The sequence below is a fragment of the Hypanus sabinus genome, chromosome 29 (genome assembly GCF_030144855.1).
Source record: "Hypanus sabinus isolate sHypSab1 chromosome 29, sHypSab1.hap1, whole genome shotgun sequence".
In the NCBI taxonomy this organism is placed as follows: Eukaryota; Metazoa; Chordata; class Chondrichthyes; order Myliobatiformes; family Dasyatidae; genus Hypanus; species Hypanus sabinus.
The window spans coordinates 12,086,806-12,107,302 of record NC_082734.1 but is presented as its reverse complement, the minus strand read 5'-3'; the positions used below and the strand labels follow the sequence as shown (position 1 = coordinate 12,107,302).

Below are 20,497 nucleotides of genomic sequence, written 5' to 3'. Positions count from 1 at the left end.
TTCTGTCTCTGCATGTATTTGTGACGTAGGTTGTTAATGGATTTAAGCTCATCAGATTTCAAGTGATCTGTTCCTTGTGGAATCGCATTTTCATTCAGTAAATTTTCTGTGAAACAGGATCTTGTGCTATAGCCAAGAAAGATTTGTGTGCTGTTGGTCAGTGGCTTGCTGTGTTACCAGTGTACAGCATGTAGTTGTGCTGTAGTACAAGCTGCTGCTCGTATAGGGAATGTGTGAGTTTACCTATCTCCATCTGAACAGGATGACTGATTTCCACTCCAGTTCTGGGTTCTGCAACAGATGGAATGGGTGGTGCTTGGCAGGGCAAGTGGACCATTTCTGCTGGGCTACAGTCTGCTGCTGACACCTAGACTGTGAAAGTCAGGGAAGTGCCCCCAAAGAATGAATGATAGTTAAATGTTAGAGCCCCAAAGTCCCACCCCCCCAGCTCCCCTCCCACACATAAGCGGCAGTAAGCAACAATCCCCCTCTTCCCCACCGGCAAAAAAAAAGCATTGGCACCTGCCACCAAGCACTCAAGTGTGAGCAAATAAACAGCAACAACACAGACTTGCAGTTAACCCAAAGACTACTTATTCACCCGGTATTCGACATACCACAGGCTCTTCCTCCCTAATAAGGGAGAAAAAGGTGTCTCCATTTCACAGCGAGAGAGACATAACAAACAACTTGCTGGTTTATGATACTAAAAGTATGTTGTGTCGCTTTTTCCATACTCTCTGCCCAAAGATCTCAGGTCTTTGGGCACACAGCCTTAGATCTTCCATCTCCCATGACACACAGATCTCCTACCCGGACACTGAACTCTGATTCCCCTGTCTCCAGAGCCATGAAATCTCAGTCCTCTGAAGGCAAGCGAAGCTCTTGGGTCGAGTCCTTGGCATGCTGAATAACGGCCATTCTTTAAACCCCAAGAGCAGGTCCCATTCCCACAAAGAACTGTAGTCAGCCTGTAGGTTGTGCAGTATTTCAGATTTTGCCTCCCTCCAATATATTTTTTATCCAACAGCTGCCATACTGAAAGCAAGGTGGATATTTGTTCTTGTCCAGCTGTATCTCCTGAGATATGATATGGCAAGAGGCCCATGTTTCCTAGGGATTTATTATGGACCCATATTGTTAGAAGGCCAGAGTTCTGCAAGTGCAGATTAAGAGTGCCTTTCTTTTGCAAATGTTCAATTCAAGGCCGGTCCTCATACACTTCAATGAATAAGTTTACAATAACTTGGGGCTCAACATTCATGTTCTCTGCTTATTGCAATGTGACATTGGAGCTAGGTTGCCATTAGTTATGTAGGTGAATTCCAGCCCATCGGGAAGTATTTTTGAAAATGGGGTGCAGCTTCACAGCAAGGAAGGTTGAAAACAGTTAGGGTAATGGCAGAGCATTGCTTAGATGGTGAACTTGTGCTCTCAAGCATCTTAAAAATGCCGAATGGGAGAAGTGACTTAAGAATTCAGTCACTAAGTCGAGAGGTATTTTGAAATTTTCTTCACAAATGATTGGGAGGCTTTAAGATGTGTAAAGCTTGGGGATTAGCCCGGAATTCTGTGGTAAAGTTCTGACAGTCAAATGGAGGTTGAGAAAGAATGGGAGCCAACAAATGAACATCTCAGAATTACTACGGCTGGGTGTGATGTTGTAATTTTACAGCTGCTCAACAGGAGCTTTAAATGCCCACAAGGGCTGAAGACTAATTCCTCTCTATCTTTCCATTCACTTAGTGACTCATGAAATGAACGTGACTCATGAAATGAACGTGACTCTTAAGATTTACCACCTCAGTGGTGATGACAGGACAAAGACCAGGCTTGAACTAATTGCAACCATTTTCACCCAGAAGCATCTTTTTTATTGAGATCCTCTCACCATCACAAAATCCAGTTGATTACATTCATTCCTCAATATTAGGGAAGGCTTAAATGAACTAGATACAGCAAAACCTACTGGAACAGGCAGCACATAATATAACCAGATTGGAACACTGCACAACCAAAGCACCTGCCTAGTCGTTCCAGTATAACACTTGATATTTACCAAAGAATGTGGAATATTGGTGGATATGTCATCCCACAAAAAGCAGGACACATTCAGCCCAGGAAATTTTCAATCAAGCCAGTGGAAGTTGACAGTATTATAAAATTACAATTACTCATCAATAACTATAAAAAACAACAAGATATAGGAACAGAATTTGACCACTTGGCCCATCAAGTCCATTTCATCATGGGCTGATTTAATTTTCCTCTCAGCCCCAATCTCCTGCCGTCTCCCCGTATCCCTTCATGTCCTGACCAGTCAAGAATCTAGCAACCTCTGTCTTAAGTATACATAAATACTTGACCTCCACAGCTACCTGTGGCAAAGAGTTCCACAGATTCACCACTCTGGCTTAAAAAATATATCCTTGACTCTGTTTTAAAAGGACACCCCTCTATTCTGAGGTTTTGTCTTCTGGTCTTGGACTCTCCCACCACTTTATCAAGGCTTTCATCATTCAATAGGTTTCAATGAGGTCATCCCGCCTTCTTCTGAATTCTAGGGAATACAGGCACTGAGCCATCGAATGCTCTACATATGATACGCCATTCAATCCTTGAATCATTTTCATGAACCTCCTCTGAACCCTCTCCAGTTTCAGCACTTCCTTTCTAAGAAGCTTGAAACTACCCACAATACAAGTGCAGGCTCGCCAGTGCTTTATAAAATTTCAACAGTACATCCTTGCTTTTATCATCTAAACCTCTTGAAATGAATGCTAACATGGTATTTGCCTTCCTCACCACAGACTCAACCTGCAGATTAACCTTTAGGGAATCCTGCACAAGGGCTCCCAAATCGCTTTGTACCTCAGTTTTTTTTGTATTTTCTCTCCATTTAGAAAATAGTCAACCTTCTACAAAGTGATTACTATAAACTTCCTGACACTTTATTCCATCTGCTATTTCTTTGCCCATTCACCTAATCTGAACCTCTGTGCTTCCTCAAAAACTACCTGTCCCCCCCACCTATCTTCATACTGTCTGCAAACTTTGCAACAAAGCTATCAATTCCGTCATCCAAATCATTGACATAGAATGGAAAAAATATTGGTCCCAACACAGTCCTTTGTGGAACTCCACTAGTCACCAGCAGAACCAACCAGAAAAGGTTCCCATTCCTTTGCCTCCTGCCAATCAGCCACTGCTTTATCCATGCTAGAATCTTTTCAGTGATATTTAGTTTGGGCTTTATAGACTTTGAATCAAAGAGCTGATTTCCAGAGGTGAGGTAGGAATGATTGTTCTGAACAGGAGTACAACATTAAATGATAAAACTGACCAATTGGGCATCCTTTGGGAAAACATGGCCAACAAGTTAAATTATACTTCAACAAATGTTGGTTGGAGGTCAATTATTCCTGCCCCAGGACATTTTAGCAGGAGTTCCCCAGGGCAGGGACCTAGACCCCAGCTATCTTCAGCTCCCTCATCAATGACCTTCCTTTTATCATATGGTCAGAGGAAGAAATGTCCTGAAGCAAGATCTTCTGGAGAATGTTCAGTTATGGATTTTTCTGTTAAAAGAATGAAGCCAAGTTGCAGAAAAGTCATGTCAAAAGCAGTAGTTTGCAGAAGTCAATCAATAGGATCATTTCTGAAGGAGAAGTAGTTTAAACTACATAAATCTTAAGTTTTTAAAAAAATGTTTGTATTTGCCAATAAGGGAGTTGCATCTCCCATTGAGAACCCAGTGCTGCCCTTCCTCACCTGTCAGTCATCATCTTTTAGTAAGAGCTGGAGTGAATGCAGTGGTTAGTAACAGGCTGGAGGGGTTGGAATGCTGTCTTACCTTCTCCCACAGCCAGGTAGGGGAAGCACCATCCTAATGTTTGACCATCTCCAGCCCACAATTCACTCCACTGCCTTCCTAGAATCTCTGCAGTCAGTTGATCATGTCCACTGTCTTCAATGCTGATCCCTGAGGGAGGTCCACATGTGTTAATCTCCCTACACAAATCTTACCTTACTGCTGCCTGACTCATTGAGACCCTCTAGCAGTTTTTTTTTGTTGCGCTCCAGATTCTAGCAACTGCGGACACTCCGGTGTCACCATGCGTAATTGTAGCCACAGAGCTTTTTAACCTGGTTAAGTTTCTGGCCAATGGTGACTCCCAGCTGTGAACAGTGGGAATCTCTAACGTTACGGACACAGTAATAGAAGATGTCATTGATTGGCCTGTTGCCTGCTTCACTACTCAGTATCACTTCTGATTTTCCTGCTGATGATCATTCCTGGTCTCTGGTCCAAAAATCTGACTCAACTATGTATAACTCAGTGATTCACTACAGACCATCCAAAGCTTAACAACCCTCAGACATTAAATTCCTTTTCATCTTAGTCTGACCCATGTATAGCCCAAAGTCCAAGAGGAAACGTCCTCACTGAATTTTCCATTAAAATAAATAGCATCTTAATTTTTCAAATGAAATCACCTCTCATTCTCCTTAAGTCTGTGCAATTAATTGTTCTTCACAGAAAAACCTATGTATCTCAAGATTCAATCCAATGAACTCACCCTCATTATCTTCAAACAAGCTCTCTTCATTGAGACTGGAACCTCACATATGTTGTCAAAGTCCTGACCAAATGTAAGCGCCAAGCCAGATGAGAAAAGTCAGGGTGTCGGGACCAGAGGTGAGGGGCAAGCCAGTTCAGCTCGATACTCTGTGAGATTTACTCGTTTCTGCACTGAAACGAGTGCTGTGGCCCCACTCCTGAATCAGCTGCAGCAATGCCCTGCCTCGTGTCTGTGGACTTACTTCTGTGAACTTCACTTCTGAATGCTATTTACTTACTTTCATTGTTTGCACAATTTAGTTTTTTCTCCCCCCTCTCTGCACGTTAGGTGGTTTTTTGGTCTTTTTTAAAATGGGTTCTATTGGGTTTCTTTGTTTTATGGCTGCCTGTAAGGAGATGAATTTCAAGGTTGTATATGGCATAAGTACTTTGATAATAAATGTACTTTGAAATTTGAAGAATTCCTAATTTTTGTACTCCATCTCATTTGTAACAAAATTCAACATTCCACTTGTTTTTCCCAGTTACTCTCCTTATCTCTGTGTTAGGCGGATTTGATTCTTTTCTGAGACATCATGATCCCTTGTAATCATCTCACACGGTTTCTTTTTACTCTCTTTTCTGATCTGACCATTTACCTGTCCAGGATAATGATTATACTCTTACCATGGCAGTAATCAAGCTTACAGCACTCACTGTATCAAATGCCTTTTTGGAAAAGCAAATATATGAGATCTGTGGACTTCTCTTTTACTCTGCTCTTTATATCCTCAAAGATTTCCCCATGATACCTTTAAGCATAATACTCTTTCTCCACACTACCTCGGATAAGCATTGTATGTTTTTTCAAATTTTCAGTAATAGGGTCACATAGCACTGAAACAGGCCTGGCACCCCACACCTCAACACCAATCATCAAGTCCCCATCTACACAAATCATCTACTAATCCCATTTTATAGATGCATTCCTATGAATTTGCCTACACTTCTTATAACGCCATTATAGGATGGATGTGAAGGCTTTGGAGAGAATGCAGGACATGTTTACAACTATACAACAAAGGAGTAGAGTTAGGCCATACAGCCCCACTGAGTTTGCTCTGCCATTTCATCATGGCTGACTCATTTCCCTCCTGCCTTCTCTCCTTAACCTTTCACACTCTGAATAAGAATCATTTGCCAGGAAGCTGCCTGGATTCACGGGGTGCGTGCTCGTAATAAAATGTTGGATAAACGTGTTTTTTCTCTCTGGAGGCTGAGGGTGGTGGTGGGGGTTGGGGGAGAACCTGGTGAACATTTATTAAGCTTATGAAAGACAGAGTTCAAATTAAATATGTTGGGCAAGTGTGTTTTTTTTTACAGATAACCTGGAATGTGCTTTCAGGGTGGGTAGTAGAGACAGATATGAAAGAGGCTCTTGGACAGGCACATGAATGTGCAGAGAATGGAGAGGTATGGACCTTATTTTGATTAGTTTAATTAGTTTGGCTCAACATGGTGGGCGAAAGAGACTGTGTCTTTGCTGTGCTGTCATATGATCTAATTCTTATACCTCCTTCCTCCTTTGGGGACAACTTACAGAAGCCAGTTAACTGTCTGACATCTGTGTTCTGTCAGAACAAACTGGAGCCGCCCAAGGAAATCCCCACCGTATGTGCAAAGTCCTCACAAAGGGTACCCAAGCTCAGGATAAAACCCATTTCTCTGGAGCTGTGAGCCAACAGTGCTCCCCGCATCATCACTGGGCATTTCTCCAGTATTCTGACTGATATGAAGCTGATTCGTCTTTTCTCTCCTTTTCTGAGTAGCAGGATTAAGTTTTCTGTCTCCCTGTCGCACCTTTCCAGAATGTTGGGGATTCTGTAAAAACAAGGCCCAATGCTTTAATTGTCTGTGCAGTCACCATATGTATTGGATCCATTGGCTTTATTGCCATTAGTTGGCATAATGTCTGTTTTAATATAGAACATAGAATAGTACAGCACAGTACAGGCCCTTCAGCCCACTATGTTGTGCCGAACCTTAAACCCTGCCTCCCATATAACCCCCCACAGCCTTAAATTCCTCCATACACCTGTCTAGTAGTCTCTTAAATTTCACTAGTGTATCTGACTCAGGCAGTGCATTCCACGCACCAACCACTCTCTTGAGTGAAAAACCTTATTCTAATATTTCCCTTGAACTTCCCACCCCTTACCTTAAAGCCATGTCCTCTTGTATCGAGCAATGGTGCTCTGGGAAAGAGACACTGGCTGTCCACTCTAATTGTTCCTCTTAATGATCCATTTCAGTTCTTTAACTTCTCTCGTGCTTTCGGTATAAACCATTTCTTTAAAAACTCTCGACGTCCTTTTGTTTGCATTATTAATTGCCCTGTCTCAGCTTCTAACCTCTCAACACCCACTCTCGCTGCCTCCTTCTCTATTATGTACTCACAGCAGCTCTTAGAATCTGCTTCGATATTACTTGCTACCTCAGTTTCATCTTGTTTTTTTTTGTGTGTTGTTACAGTTCTCCCATTTTCTTTAGAGAGACAATTCTGTGAAAGCCTCCAAACATTTTCTTTTAATCCAATAACAGGTTTTTTTTTGGTTAGCCACCGACTGTCATTTTCTTCTGGATACTTCAAATTTCCAAATTGACCGTACTTTCATGAAAATTCTGAAACCATCTAGGTTATATCTCTTAATCTAATATTCAGTCTACGTTAGCCAGCTGAGGCCTTTGGGATTTCCTTATCTAAGATCTGGATTCTACTTTTGAACAAGTGTGTCACTCAGGCTGATGTGAAATGTACCATTTTATGATGGCTCTTCCTCTGAGAGTTCTTTAAAATGAGATTATTAATTAATCTTGCTTCATTATCTGACCATATTTAGAGAGCCCTTTTCTTGTATGAATCCACATTCAAGCTCCCCCTTCATTTCTACTCTATCCAACACTGCAAATTGAGCAGTACCCAGGAATAGTCAGTATCCAGCCTCGTTCACCAAGCAGCCACATTCCACTAATATCTATCAAATCGACCCCATCTATCTCTGTTTGTGGTACCGTTTATCTTGTCTTGACTGCTCATACGGCACTTGTTAAGTGAGAAATATGGCCAACGTTTCCAATCAATGGCCCATCATCAGAATGAGAGAAGGGAGCAAACAGGCATACGTTAAAGCTGTAGGGAGGGCAAGGAGTGGAGACAATAGTTTGTGACGAGGTGCAGACAAAGTGTGTCTGGATAGTAACCATTTTTGACATCAGGAGTTCAAGTTAATGAAGGTCCATTGACCTGAAATAATAACTCTGTTTCTCTTGCCACAGATGCTGCCTGACCAGCTGAGTATCCCTGACGTTTCAGCATTTCGCCAGCTTTACTTAATGCACTGAGAGATCAGTCTCTGATTTCCATATTTTTTTGAAACCTAGCTTTCCAGTGCAGATAAGTACCCATTTGTCTGAGCAATTTCGGGCATTTCAAAATCAGAATGAGGTGTAATATCACCAGCATATGCTGTGAAATTTGTTGTTTTGTGGCAGCAGTTCAATACAAGACATAATAATAGAGAAAAAAACTGAATTACAGTAAAAAAATATAAAAATAGTTAAATAAATATCGCCAAAACTGAAATAAAAATGTAGTGAGGAAGGGTTCATGGGTTCAATATCCATTCAGAAATTGGATGGCAGAGGGCAAGAAGCTGTTCCTGAATTGTTGAGTGTGTGCCTCCAGGCTTCTGTACCTCCTCCCCAATGGTAGTAATGACAAGGCATGTCCAGGGTGGTGGGGGTCCTTAATGATGGATGCTGCCTTTTTGAGGCATCGCTCCTTGAAGATGTCCTGGATACTACAGAGGTTCGTGTCCATGATGGAGCTGACTAAGTTTACAACTTAGCTTATTTTGATCCTGTGCAGTAGCCCCTCTCCTCCCCCCCTCATACCAGACAGTGATGCAGCCAGTCAGAATGCTCTCCACAGTACATCTGTAGAAATCTGTGAGTGTCCTTGGTGACAAACCAAATTCAATCAATATTTAATTGTAAGTATCACAGTTCTGCCTACTTATAAACATTCTCTAAGTACCTCTAGCTGTTTCAACAGTGTCCATTACTTTCTCCCAAGAGATCGGTATTGTGAGTTAACTTAACTTAAGCCATCGATCACTTAGGAACAGTGAGGTGCCCAGAACCAATACCTGGAGACCTCTGTGCCCCTCTCTCTCTCCCTGACATCACCCTGCCCTAAGCAGCGTAAGCACGCTTGAAAAGCAAATTCCTTTCCCACTTCCAAACTTCACTTTTACAATCCACAATTCACTGACTGTGCGTATCATAAGAACCAAGGCACATTACAAATAAAAATCAACTTTAGTCAAGGGATTTTGCGAGATAAACGTTACACATTTTGAATTATTCCCTCTCTGAGATCGACCTGTAACTGCCATCCCTTCGCCTTCCACCGTTTAAAATGCTCTCATTAGATGGATCCCAAATTTCAGAAGAATCCAATATTCAGACTGAATACAGAAATCAAAGAATAAAGCAAAATGCTGTAAACACTCCACAGGTCAGGCAGCACCTTATTTATTGAGGAACAATGCAGAATCAGCCCTTCTGCTCCTTTGAGCTGCATTGCCCAGTAATCCACCAATTTAATCCCACCTGATCGTTTACAATGACCAACCGGCACGTTGTTTAACTGTGGGAGGAAACCCACGTGGTCACGGGGAAGAATGTACAAACTCTGGGGATTGAACCTGAGTCGCCTGTACTGTAAAGCATTGTGATAACCACTACACTATTGTGTGGAAAGAGGAACAGAGTCACAGCTGACAAAACGTGGACTCGGTTTTGCTCTCTCCACAGACGCTGGGTCAGACCACAGCTGGGAGAGAGGGCAGGAATCCTGACTCCTTCTCCCTCCCCACCAACAGAATTCTCCTTCAGGATATTGCTGAAAACAATCACTCCTCACCTACACCACCACAAGAGGCTCAATTGTACAAATGACAAGCAGAATGGGATACCAACAGTGATCGGGGTTTTTATATTTCACGGGTGATCCAATGGTTGCAGAGATGACTTTTTATAATAAACACAAAGTACTCTGCGGATGCTGGGATCAAAGCAACACGCTGGAGGAACTCAGCGGGTCGGGCGGCATCCATGGAAACGAACAGTCAACATTTTGGGCCGAGACCCTTTCCACGGATGCTGCCCAATCTGCTGAGTTCCTCCAGCTTGTTGTGACTTTTTATAATACTGTTTACATTGTAAATACGTGCTTGCACACGTAATTATGCAAATTTTATTCCATATTAATGTTTATAAATGAACTTATTTTTATATAATTCTACTTTTTGATAATTGTTGAATTTTTTTTTGCATGTAGTGCCAACACACTGGAGCAAATTCCTAATACATGTAAATATATATGGCAAATAAAGATCTTTGTGTGTGGCCAGGGTCAAGAGTGCCATTGAGAGTTTTGAAGCTTGGGTAGAGATTTCCTAATGCCTAATCCCTTGGACAGCGTTGGTGGCAAAGAGAGGGGAGGCTTGCAGCCTGGGCAACTGCTGGTCTTCCATTTAAAAAAAAACCTTGCCCAGGCTTGCGCCCTGGAACCTCTCCAAGGTGCAAATCCATGGTCTATCGAGACTAACGGAGGCCTACCTAGAGATTTAAAAAGTGGGATCTCAAAGGGTGGAGTCTCAGGATTCTGAGCACAGATACACAAAGATAGACAATGTGTGGCTGGAGAGCTGGTGAAGGACAAGGAACTGGGGCCACTCCTGGGGGAAGTTAACAACTCTACAGGCCTGATGGGTCACACCTCAAGCAGGAACATGACCCAGCTCCTCGCAGGGTTTGTTGGAAAGGGTTAGACTGATCTGGTAAGGGAACCTGAGAGCAGATTTGGACAGCAGAAAGCCCAAATGGACAGAGTTCAGATGGCGGGGCGGGGGGGGGGGGGGGGGGGGGTGTTAGGACAGCTGTATAGACCATGCATGATGATAACCAGAATGCGTTGGGGAGGGCAGGGGAAAGATTTTTAAACATGGCAAGATAAAATCAAAGACTTTATTGGAAAGTGTACAGCATGTCTGAGGGAATAGGGAAGTCAGTGACCCAATTGAAATAAACAGATATGAGCTAATAGTATTTATAGACTTGGCAACATGATCAAAGCTGGGAATTGGATATTCAGGTGGTGTGATATTTTAGTGTACACGGATATAAACTGTGGGGGAGTGACTTTTTAATACATTGACGTTACTCCGTTAATGTCAAATCAAAATTAATCTTTCGACAATTATCACCTCATGATCCCATCTTTAATTAAAAGAATCATCCTAGCCCGTTATGCTTCCCGCTGTCCTTCTGAAAGCATGGCTAAAGTTGGAGGAGACAGAATATTATATTAAAAGATCAACTAGCATGAAGACAGGGAATTGCACAAACAGAGACGGTGGTGTTCGTATCGTCACAAGACAGGAAGGAGGCGGGGCCAAGAAGGGAGGAGTAGATGACGAGGCATGAAAGGGGCGGGGCCAAGACGAGGAGGAGCGGATCTAGCGCCACCTTGTGGCGAGCGGCGGCCCGCGGACCGATCCGCGATCGGCGATCGATTGGCCCGGCTGGCGCGGCCCAGTCGTTCAGAAGATGGCGGCGGCGTCCCATCCACTGCGGGTGTTCAGGGCGCTTCTGAAAGAGCTGCGGAGCCAGGGCAGCAATTACCGGCATTTCGCCGCTTACCGATACATCACGGAGCAGTTCCGGAGAAACCAGGTGAAGCCCTACAACCGGCGGAGAGGGCCCAGCCAATCGGAAAGGGAGATGAGTGGCAGGGGCGGGTGTTGCTGGATGATTAACGGCGTGCTCAGCCAATCACGACGGGGACTTACTAAAGCAGAGGCAAATATTACAGCAATTTATAAACCAGAAAATAATCATCGTGTGAGTGTCATCAAGATCGGGGCTAAACGTCTTGAGTCAGGATTCTAGGAAACTCCGAGTCAGGAGTCAGAGGTCAAGGTCAGGGGTATGAGGACGCGCCATCCTGGATTATAGAGACAGTTGAAAGGTTAAAATCCGAGGACAGACAGGATTTAGTTCACAGTTAAACGGGCAGAGACCAATTAGTATTTCCTGGGGTAAGAGGTCACCAAAAAAGGGACAGAGCCATAAAGTTACTGCCAGAGCATTTGGGCTTGAAGCTCACAGTAAACTGAGCAAAGAATTTCGTTGGACTTTAGTGTATGTGAAAATAAATGTGACTGTGTGTGGGTTTTCCCCTAAAATGCTCCGATTTCCTTTCCCCTCCCAAAGACGTGTAGGTTGGGTTGGCGTGAGAATAGGTGTGTGAGCGAATCATTTGCTCGGTGAGCTGGCTTGAGGGCCAAATTGCCTCTCACGTTGGAAAGAAATGCCAAATAGGTCACGGGATCAGGGCAGACAAAAAGAAGTTTAGATATTGATTAGGAATGATGCAAAACAGAATCTCAGGGGCCGAGGAGACGAATGGCCACTGCCAGATTATATGAGATCTCTCCGTCTGCTGCCCAACGTTTACCCAAGGTCAGAAAGAAGAAATATGAAGTAACAATCCACCCGGGAACCTCCTCCCAGCCCTCTCCAATGCCAGCACGTCTCTTCTTAGATGCAGAGCTCAAAATTGTTCAGAATACTCTATTGTGAATGGTTTTGGGCTCCTCATCTAGGAAAGGATGTGTTGGCATTGCAGAGGATTCTGAGAATGTTCATAAAAATGATTCTGGGAATGAAAGGGTTATTATGATAGCTCGGGGCCTGTACTGGCTGGAATTTAGAAGGGGGGAATCTCATTGAAACCTTTCAAATGTTGAAAGCCCCAGACAAGGTAGATGTGGAAAGGATGATGGAGTCTAGGACAAGAGGGCACAGCCTCAGGCTAGAGGGGCATCCATTTAAGACAGAGATGCAGAGAAATCTCTTTTAGCCAGGGTGTTGGGTTGGTGAATTTGTGGAACTTATTACCACAGGCAGCTGTGGGGGCCAGGTCGTTGGGTGTATTTAAGGCAGAGATTGAAAGGTTCTTGATTGGACATGGCATCAAAGGTTACCGGGAGAAGTCTGGGGAGTGGGGCTGAGGAGGGGGGAAATACCAGGCAAGATTGAATGATGGAGCAGACTCAATGGGCCTAATCCTGCTCCTGTGCTTTATGGTCTTACGGCAGGAATTTGTAGTGTGACAGCAAGTGGCTGTGAGCAAAGATTTGCCTCACCCAACGTGTGCACGCAAGAATAAACCTGCTGGACCAAGAATGGGGTCCTGGATTTCACTGCCGTGAGGTGCAAATCTCCAGGTGCCGGGCTGGTTGGCGGACAAGCTGTCCAGTGGGTGCTGCAGCCGGAACAGCGGCGTCACATCCTCCATGGATTTGCTGTTCTGGTACAACCAGGCAGCTTCCTTAAAAGCTGGCTAGTCGTCCATAAGACCAGAATCAAGCTATTCATCCTGTCGAATCTGCTCTGCCATTCAATCGTGGCTGGTTTATTTTCCCTCTCAACCCCATTCTTCTGCCCTCTCCTTGTAACCCTTGACGCCCTCACCAATCAAGAACCTATCAACCTCTGCTTTAAGTGTACCCAATGACCTGGCCTCCACAGCCGTCTGTGGCCATGAATTCCAGAGATTCACCACCCTGTGGCTAAAGAAGTTCCTCCTCGTCTCTGTTCCACAGGAGTGTCCTTGTATTCTGAGGCTGTGCCCCCCCCCCCAAGTCCTAGACTCCCCCTGTCCTCGTCCAGCTGTACGATATTTGATAGGTTCAGTGAGGTTCCTGGGGTCATCCTTGTGAGCTTCCTCTGGACCCTCTCCAATGCTGGCACGTCCTTTCTGAGATAAAAGCTTCAAAACTGCTCACAAGATGCTATTTTGGGCGCGTTTTCTGTCTGGCCTGTCCTTTGGCGGGGTCTTGCTGAATGTGGCTTCCTTGATTTTCTGTATTGCCTGAGGTCAGGACTGACAGCGCGGTCGTTACCTTTGCAGGTCACCAGTGAGAAGCTGTGCCGCGCGCAGCAGGAGCTCGTACACCAGGCCTCCACCTACCTGTGCTTGCTGCAGAACGCCCGCCAGCACCTCGCACTGCACCACAAGTACCACGGCAAGGGGGAGCGCTCAGCCCAGGGGATAGCACAGCAGGTCGGCTTCATGTTGCCGCGGCAGCCCGGGGGCAAAGGGTGGGAGAAGTGAGGAGCCGAGAGGGATTCCAGCAGAGCCTCGCTTGCTGTGTTCCCAGGATGCACTTTTCTCTGGCCAACATAGATGGATAATGTGGACACTTGAACTTTTCTAGGCACAGCTTCTGAATGACTTGCGATGTAAATAAAGCATTTAAACCCCATCTGCGACTGTGTCGTGGCCCTTCATCCAGTTCCTCCTTGTCAACCAAGTAGAGCAACTCACACAAAACGCTGGAGGAGCTCAGCAGGTCAGGCAGCATCTACAAGGGCACAAATAGTCAACATTTTGGGCCCTGCAACGGGAACTGACATCAGGAGTACTGATGAAGCATATTAGCCTGAAAAGTCAACTATTTACATAGAGCATGAGAAATAGGAGCAGGAATCGGCCATCTAGCCTGTTGAGCCTGCTTCGCCATTCAATAGATCTTGGCCGATCTGGCCATGGACTCATCTCCACCTACCTGCCTTTCCCCCATAACCCTCAATCCCCCTACTATGCAAAAATCTATCCAACCTTGCCTTAAATGTATTTACTGAGGCAGCCTCCACTGCTTCATTGGGCAGAGAATTCCACAGATTCACCACTCTCTGGGAAAAGCAGTTCCTCCTCATCTCCGCCCTAAAGCTACTCCCCCGAATCTTGAGGCTATGTCCCCTAGTTTAGTCTCACCTACCAATGGAAATGACTTTCCTGCCTCTACCTCATCTATCCCTTTCATAATTATATATATTTCTATAAGATCTCCTCTCATACTTCTGAATTCCAGCGAGTGCAGTCCCAGGCGACCCAATCTCTCCTCACAGTCTAAACCCCTCATCTCTGGAATCAACCTGGTGAATCTCCTCTGCACTGCATTCCCCTTCATCGATGCTGTCTGACCTGCTGAGTTCCTCCTGCATGTTGAGTGCATTACTCTGGATTTCCAGCATCTGCACAATCTCCTGTGTTTATACCCAGCTACGCTAGTCCCGTTTGTCTGTGTTGGACTGATATCCTTCTTAATGTTTATTATCTGTATATTCATCCTTTCTAAGATAAGGGGCCCAAAGCTGCTCACAATACTCCGAATGAGGTCTCACCAGTGCCTTATAAAGCCTCAATATTACATCCTTGATTTTATGGGGTCGCATTTTGTTTTTCTGGATTACATGTTCCCAGTACTATTTTTATTTGCCCAATTTGACTTTTTTTTGGGTTGTTTGTTAATGTTTTTTTTGGTAAAATTTTATTTATTTTTCATGCAATAAAATGAATCTTAAGGTGATGTATATAACATACAAAATAAGATAAATTTACATTGAACTTTGGATTGCTTGACGGTCATATTTTTCCTTCCTCCTTCACCACCTCCTTAGCCAAGTATTAAACTGTATAATCTTCCTAGTTCTGGCCTCACTAGCACGTGATACAGGTAGCAATTCTGAGATCACAACCCTGGAAGTTCTGCCCTTTAACTTAACACCTAACTCCTTGAACTCTCTATGCAGAACCTCGTCACTTGTCCTATCCACGTCATTGGTACCTACGTGGACCATGATTTCTGGCCGTTCATCCTCTCACTTAAGAATGCTGAGGACTTGACCCAAGATGTCCTGGACCCTGGCCCCTGGAAGGCAACCTACCATCTGGGAATGTCATTCTCACCCAAATAATCTCCTGTGTGTTCCCCTAATGAATGAATCCCCATCACCACAGCGTGCCTCTTCTTCCCCCTTCCTGACTGAGTCACAGAGGCAGACTCAGTGCCAGAGACCTGGCCTCTGTGACTTCTCTCTGTCCAGTCATTCCCCCTGCTGACAGTACCCAAAGTGATATACCTGTTGTTGAGGGGGATGGCCACAGGGGTACTCTGTAGTAGCTGCTTAACCCCTTTCCCCTTCCTGACAGTCACACAGTTTCCTGTGTCCTGCACCTTGGGAGCAACTGCCTCTCCATATGTCCTATCTATCACCCCCTTCAGCGTCCTGCATAATCTGGAGTTCATCCCCTTCCAGCTCCAACTCCTCAATGCGGTTTGTTAGCAACTGCAGCTGGATGCACTTCTCACAGGTATTGTTGTCGGGGACACCGGAGGTCTCCCTGACTTCCCACATCCCGCAAGAGGAGCTTTCGACTCTCCTACCTGGCATCTCTACTGTCCCAGTTGAGCAGATATAAAGAAAAAAAGGGAAAAACTTCAGCTTCTCTTTCCTTTGCTTTCTCTGACTGAAGCCTCAAGATCACCACTCTGACAGTGGCCATCCTTTCTTTAATTTGCCGTTATAATCAATCCCAGATACTGATTGGTTGCTGGGCAAAGCTCTATCACGCTGCCGTGACCCAATGTTGCCTTTATCCTTGGGCTGCGAACCTGATTGAAGCCCCCTCCCCTCCAAACCTCCGATGCCCAGATTGGCCGCTGAGGCCTGCTTGGTGCAGGAGTGTTCTGTGTTCTTTGGAAAACCTCCCAGGTCTAATCGCAGTTTTGTCCTCTGTCACTAAAGTGGTCAATATCCGGGAATAGTAGTGAATATGCCAGCCTGCAGATGAACATTGGGAAGTTTTGATCTGAGCCATGGATTGGCCATTCTCATCTGGGAAGTCTCCTTAAGGTTGTTATAGCTGGGGAGGGAGGGTGGTTAAGTGGGGATAAGCTCCCACTACCTATTAAAAGCTCCCAGTGACATCTGTCTCAAATGGCCTCTGACAACCAAGTCCAGCTCCTGGCCTTCATGTGCGGCTTGGCTGCTATGCTTGGCGGAACCATTTCTACTGACAGGAGAAGGGGCAAAGGTGGGTCACTGGCAACTTAAAACCAGTCACCGGGCAGATGGAGCTCGTCAGCCATGGTTGGCAGCTCACCTAGGAGGAGAAAAACTCTGATCTCAAACCTCCGCTGCCTCGCAGCCAGACTCACTCATGGGGAAGGCTTCAGGAGTAAATTCTGAGGAAAAGTCTGAAATTGGAGTTCCTAAGGCAATTCTACGATGAATTCAATGCTGACTGGCAACTCCTGCGACACTCTGCAATCCCTGCCGTTCCTTTGGATTTATCAGCTGTGCAGAGAGGGGGAGCTGGCTGCAAGGGCAACAGCTTGCTCTCCGTATCGTACTGCCCAGGCTTGCATATCTCAAAGACAGCTGGGAGGCAACGCCCACGGTCGACCCCACCCAACACAGGCCCTCTCCTAGGAAAATGTCTGCTCAAAGTCTCTGTGCTGGCCAAGCATTGTTATGAAATATTCTTCAGGCATGAGAAGTTGTCATAAGGTGCTTGTTGGATGCACAGCCTGGAGGTCAGTGAGTTCTCCGCATAGGTGCTGAATAAACACTGACAGGAAAGGGATTTTCAGAAACACCCTTCTCCCAAATCTTGGAAAACTGCTCCTGTACTAACGTGAACTTTCACACGGCCATGTCCCTCGCTTCCAAAGTTTGTCTCTTTCTGAAACACTTTGCTAACTGCTTCCAAAGCAGCTGTGGTTTTATCGGAAACCCTTTGGCGTGGCCACGTAAATTGGAGATTATCTTCTCGCTGCCCTGCAGTTTCACACTGAGATTATCTAAGTGCTGAGTCACATCAGCACTGAGTCCTCACATCGGTTCTTTCAGAGCGACGCCTTTTCCAGCTCACAAGCGAGTTGATTTCGGGTCATGGCCCCAAGTCTGTTGAGCCGCCAAGTGTTGTGGCGGTGGAGTAGGGCGCTGGAGCCTCTATTTGAATATCTGAAGGGTCCGCTCCTCAAGTTTAGATTATACTTCAGCCCCACACTGCTGGTCACCTGGTACAGAGGGAGCAGTGTGTGCCCCTCAAGGGGATCTCCTGGTCACTTTGCTCCCAGGCCTGGCTAAGCCAGACATCCTCAGGTCCATGCAGTGGGCAGCCGAGGTCTCTGCCCCTCTCCAGGGTGTCCATTGACACAAAGGGGGATTTCTGGGAATGGTGGGCCCCATAGGGCTCGACTGTGTTGATGATATTAATAATCATACTTTGATTTGAAACTATAAATAGTTTATGAAGCTCTGATTACAGTTCAGGGCATCATTGGTGAACAAAGGTTGCATATAAAAGCATTATCACTAAACTGTACACCAGTTTCTTGGTTTATTTGGAGAAGCTGAAACTCAGTGTCTGTGAGCCCAAGTCCGCTGGAGGCCGTAGGCCAGAAAAGGCAGTCTGTCTGGGGATAAGAAGGCTGTGTATGTGCGTGGATTAGGATGAAGCAATGGGGCTTGTTTTGCAGTCGTTGTTTTTGTTATTTGCATTGTTCTGTGTTGTTCTCCCAAGTATCATGAGCAGGCAATGTTGGCGCCGGACTGTCATCGAGAACTGCAGCACAGAAACAGGCCCTTCAGCCCATCTAGTCCATGCTGAAACTATTTAAATGGCTTACTCCCATGCCCCTACTATCCATGTATCTGTCCAAACTTCTCTTAAACATTGAAATTGAGCTTCCGTGCACAACTTGTGCCGGCAGCTCACTCCACACTTTCACAACCCTCTGATTGAAGAAGTTTCCCCTCATGTTCCCCTTAAACTTTTCACCTTTCACCCCTAACCCATGACCCTCTGATTGTAGCCCCTCCCAACCTCAGTGGTAAAAGCTGGCTGGCATTTTCCCAATCTCTACCACCCCCCATAATTTTGTATACCTCTATCAAATCTCCTCTCAATATTCAACATTCTAAGGAGTACAGTCCCAACCTGTTCAATCTTTCTTTATAACTTGGGTCCTCAGAGAAAAGGCAACATCCTTGTAAATTTCCTCTGCACTCTTTCAAACTTGTTTACATCTTTACTGTAGGTAGGTGACCAAAACTGCACACAAAACCCAAAATTAGGCCTCACCAGCATCTTATACAGCTTCAACATAACATTCCATCTCCTGTACTCAAAGACTTTAATTTATGAAGGCCAATGTGTCTTTACGACCCTATCTACCTGTGACACCACTACACAGATCTGTTTGTTCTATCACACTCCGCAGTGCACTACCATTCACTGTGTAAGACCTGTGTGCTCTGTGTGGCCCTCCCAAAGTACAACACATCACACTTGACTGCATTAAATTCCATCTGCCATTTTCCAGCCCATTTCTCCAGCTGAAGCAGATCCCTCTGCAAGCCTTGATAGTTTTCCTCACTGTCCACTACACCCTCAGTCTTAGTGTCGTGTGCAAATTTGCTGGTGCAGTTAACGGCATTATCATCCAGATCATTGGTAGGGATGACAAATGATAACGGACCCACCACCGATCCCTGAGGCACTCCTCAAGTCACGGGATTGTATCGGATGACATATATGTGCTTACAGCAAAGTTCAAAGTAAATTTATTATCAAATTTATGCTTTCTCCCACGTCCTCTGATATTGGCCAACTTTTTGAAGTGATGGTCACTGAACAGAATGCTTTGTCATTTGTCCACTGTTTATGCCATTACACAGAACAGCCAGACTGACTTGCATACCTCACTTGTTCTTCACTTACCAGGTCAGCTGCTTGGGCAGTCCTCAGTGCATTTGTAAAAGAGCCACAGGAACACAATTGGGCCATTAGGGCAGCTTGTCTGTCTTCCCCCACCCCTCCCAATCTCCTTATGTTTTCTGCTTCCCCCTCCCTTCCCAGTGCTGATAAGGGCTCTCAGTCTGAAATGTTCATTCACTCCCTAGATGATCCCTGACTTTGTGTGTGAGGTTCTAAATAGGCGACAGGATTTATGACCAGAACACCAGCTGCTGAACTGGATAAGGAAGGCCCAGCCATTGTGATCCTGACTGTCTGCATCACTGCCTGGTACGGGAACTGTACTTCCCTCAATCGCAGGACTCTGCAGAGAGTGGTGCAGACAGCCTAGTGCATCTGTAGGTGTGAACTTCCCACTATTCAGGTCATTTATAGAGACAGGTGTGTAAAAAGGGCCCGAAGGATCACCCCAACCACATACTGTTCCAGCTGCTACCATCCGGGAAACGGTACCGCAGCATAAAAGCAAGGACCAACAGGTTCCAGGGCAGCTTCTTCCACCAGGCCACCAGACTGATTAACTCATGCTGACACAACTGTATTTGTATGTTATACTGACTATCCTGCTATCTTCTTGTACATAAATTACTATAAATTGCACATTCCATGTTTATTTGGAGACGTAACATAAAGATTTTTACTCCTCGTGTATATGAAGGATGTAAATAATAAAGTCGATTCAATTCAATAAATGTTTTGACAGATATTATTTCCTGTCTTTAGGCAGTTTGATTCCCATGTTGACATCATTTTGAACCTGGATATGAATGCTTCAGCCTCATCTTTAGTACTGACATACACTGGGTCCTGTTATCATTGAAAACCGTAAGAAATAGGGGCAGGATTAGGCCATTGAGGCTGTTGTGTTAATTTATTATCGTTCCTCTGTAACATCTGCTTTAAATATACCCAATGACTTGGCCTCCACAGCTGCTTGAGGCAATCAATTCCACAGATTCACCTCCCTCTGCCTGAAGAAATAGCTCCCCATCTCTGTTCTAAATGGACGTCACTCTGTTCTGTGGCTGTGCCCTCCGGTCCTAGACTCCCCCGCCGCAGGAAACATCCTCTTCACATCTACTCTTTCAAAATTTGATAGGAATTCGGTGAGATCCCTCTCATTTTTCTAGACTCCAGTGAGTGCAGGCCCAGAGCCATCAAACACTGCTCGTACATCGACCCTTTCATTCCTG

At 45.1% G+C, this 20,497-nt stretch overlaps 1 protein-coding gene across 1 annotated transcript; it reads left to right on the top strand.

Annotated features, from left to right (window-relative positions):
* Positions 1 to 11,154: 11,154 nt before the first annotated feature.
* Positions 11,155 to 13,959, top strand: fmc1 (formation of mitochondrial complex V assembly factor 1 homolog). Its single transcript, XM_059953641.1, has 2 exons — positions 11,155 to 11,362; positions 13,605 to 13,959. The coding sequence occupies exons 1-2, from the start codon at positions 11,237 to 11,239 to the stop codon at positions 13,806 to 13,808; spliced, it is 330 nt and encodes a 109-aa protein (XP_059809624.1). The 5' UTR covers positions 11,155 to 11,236; the 3' UTR covers positions 13,809 to 13,959.
* Positions 13,960 to 20,497: the final 6,538 nt, after the last annotated feature.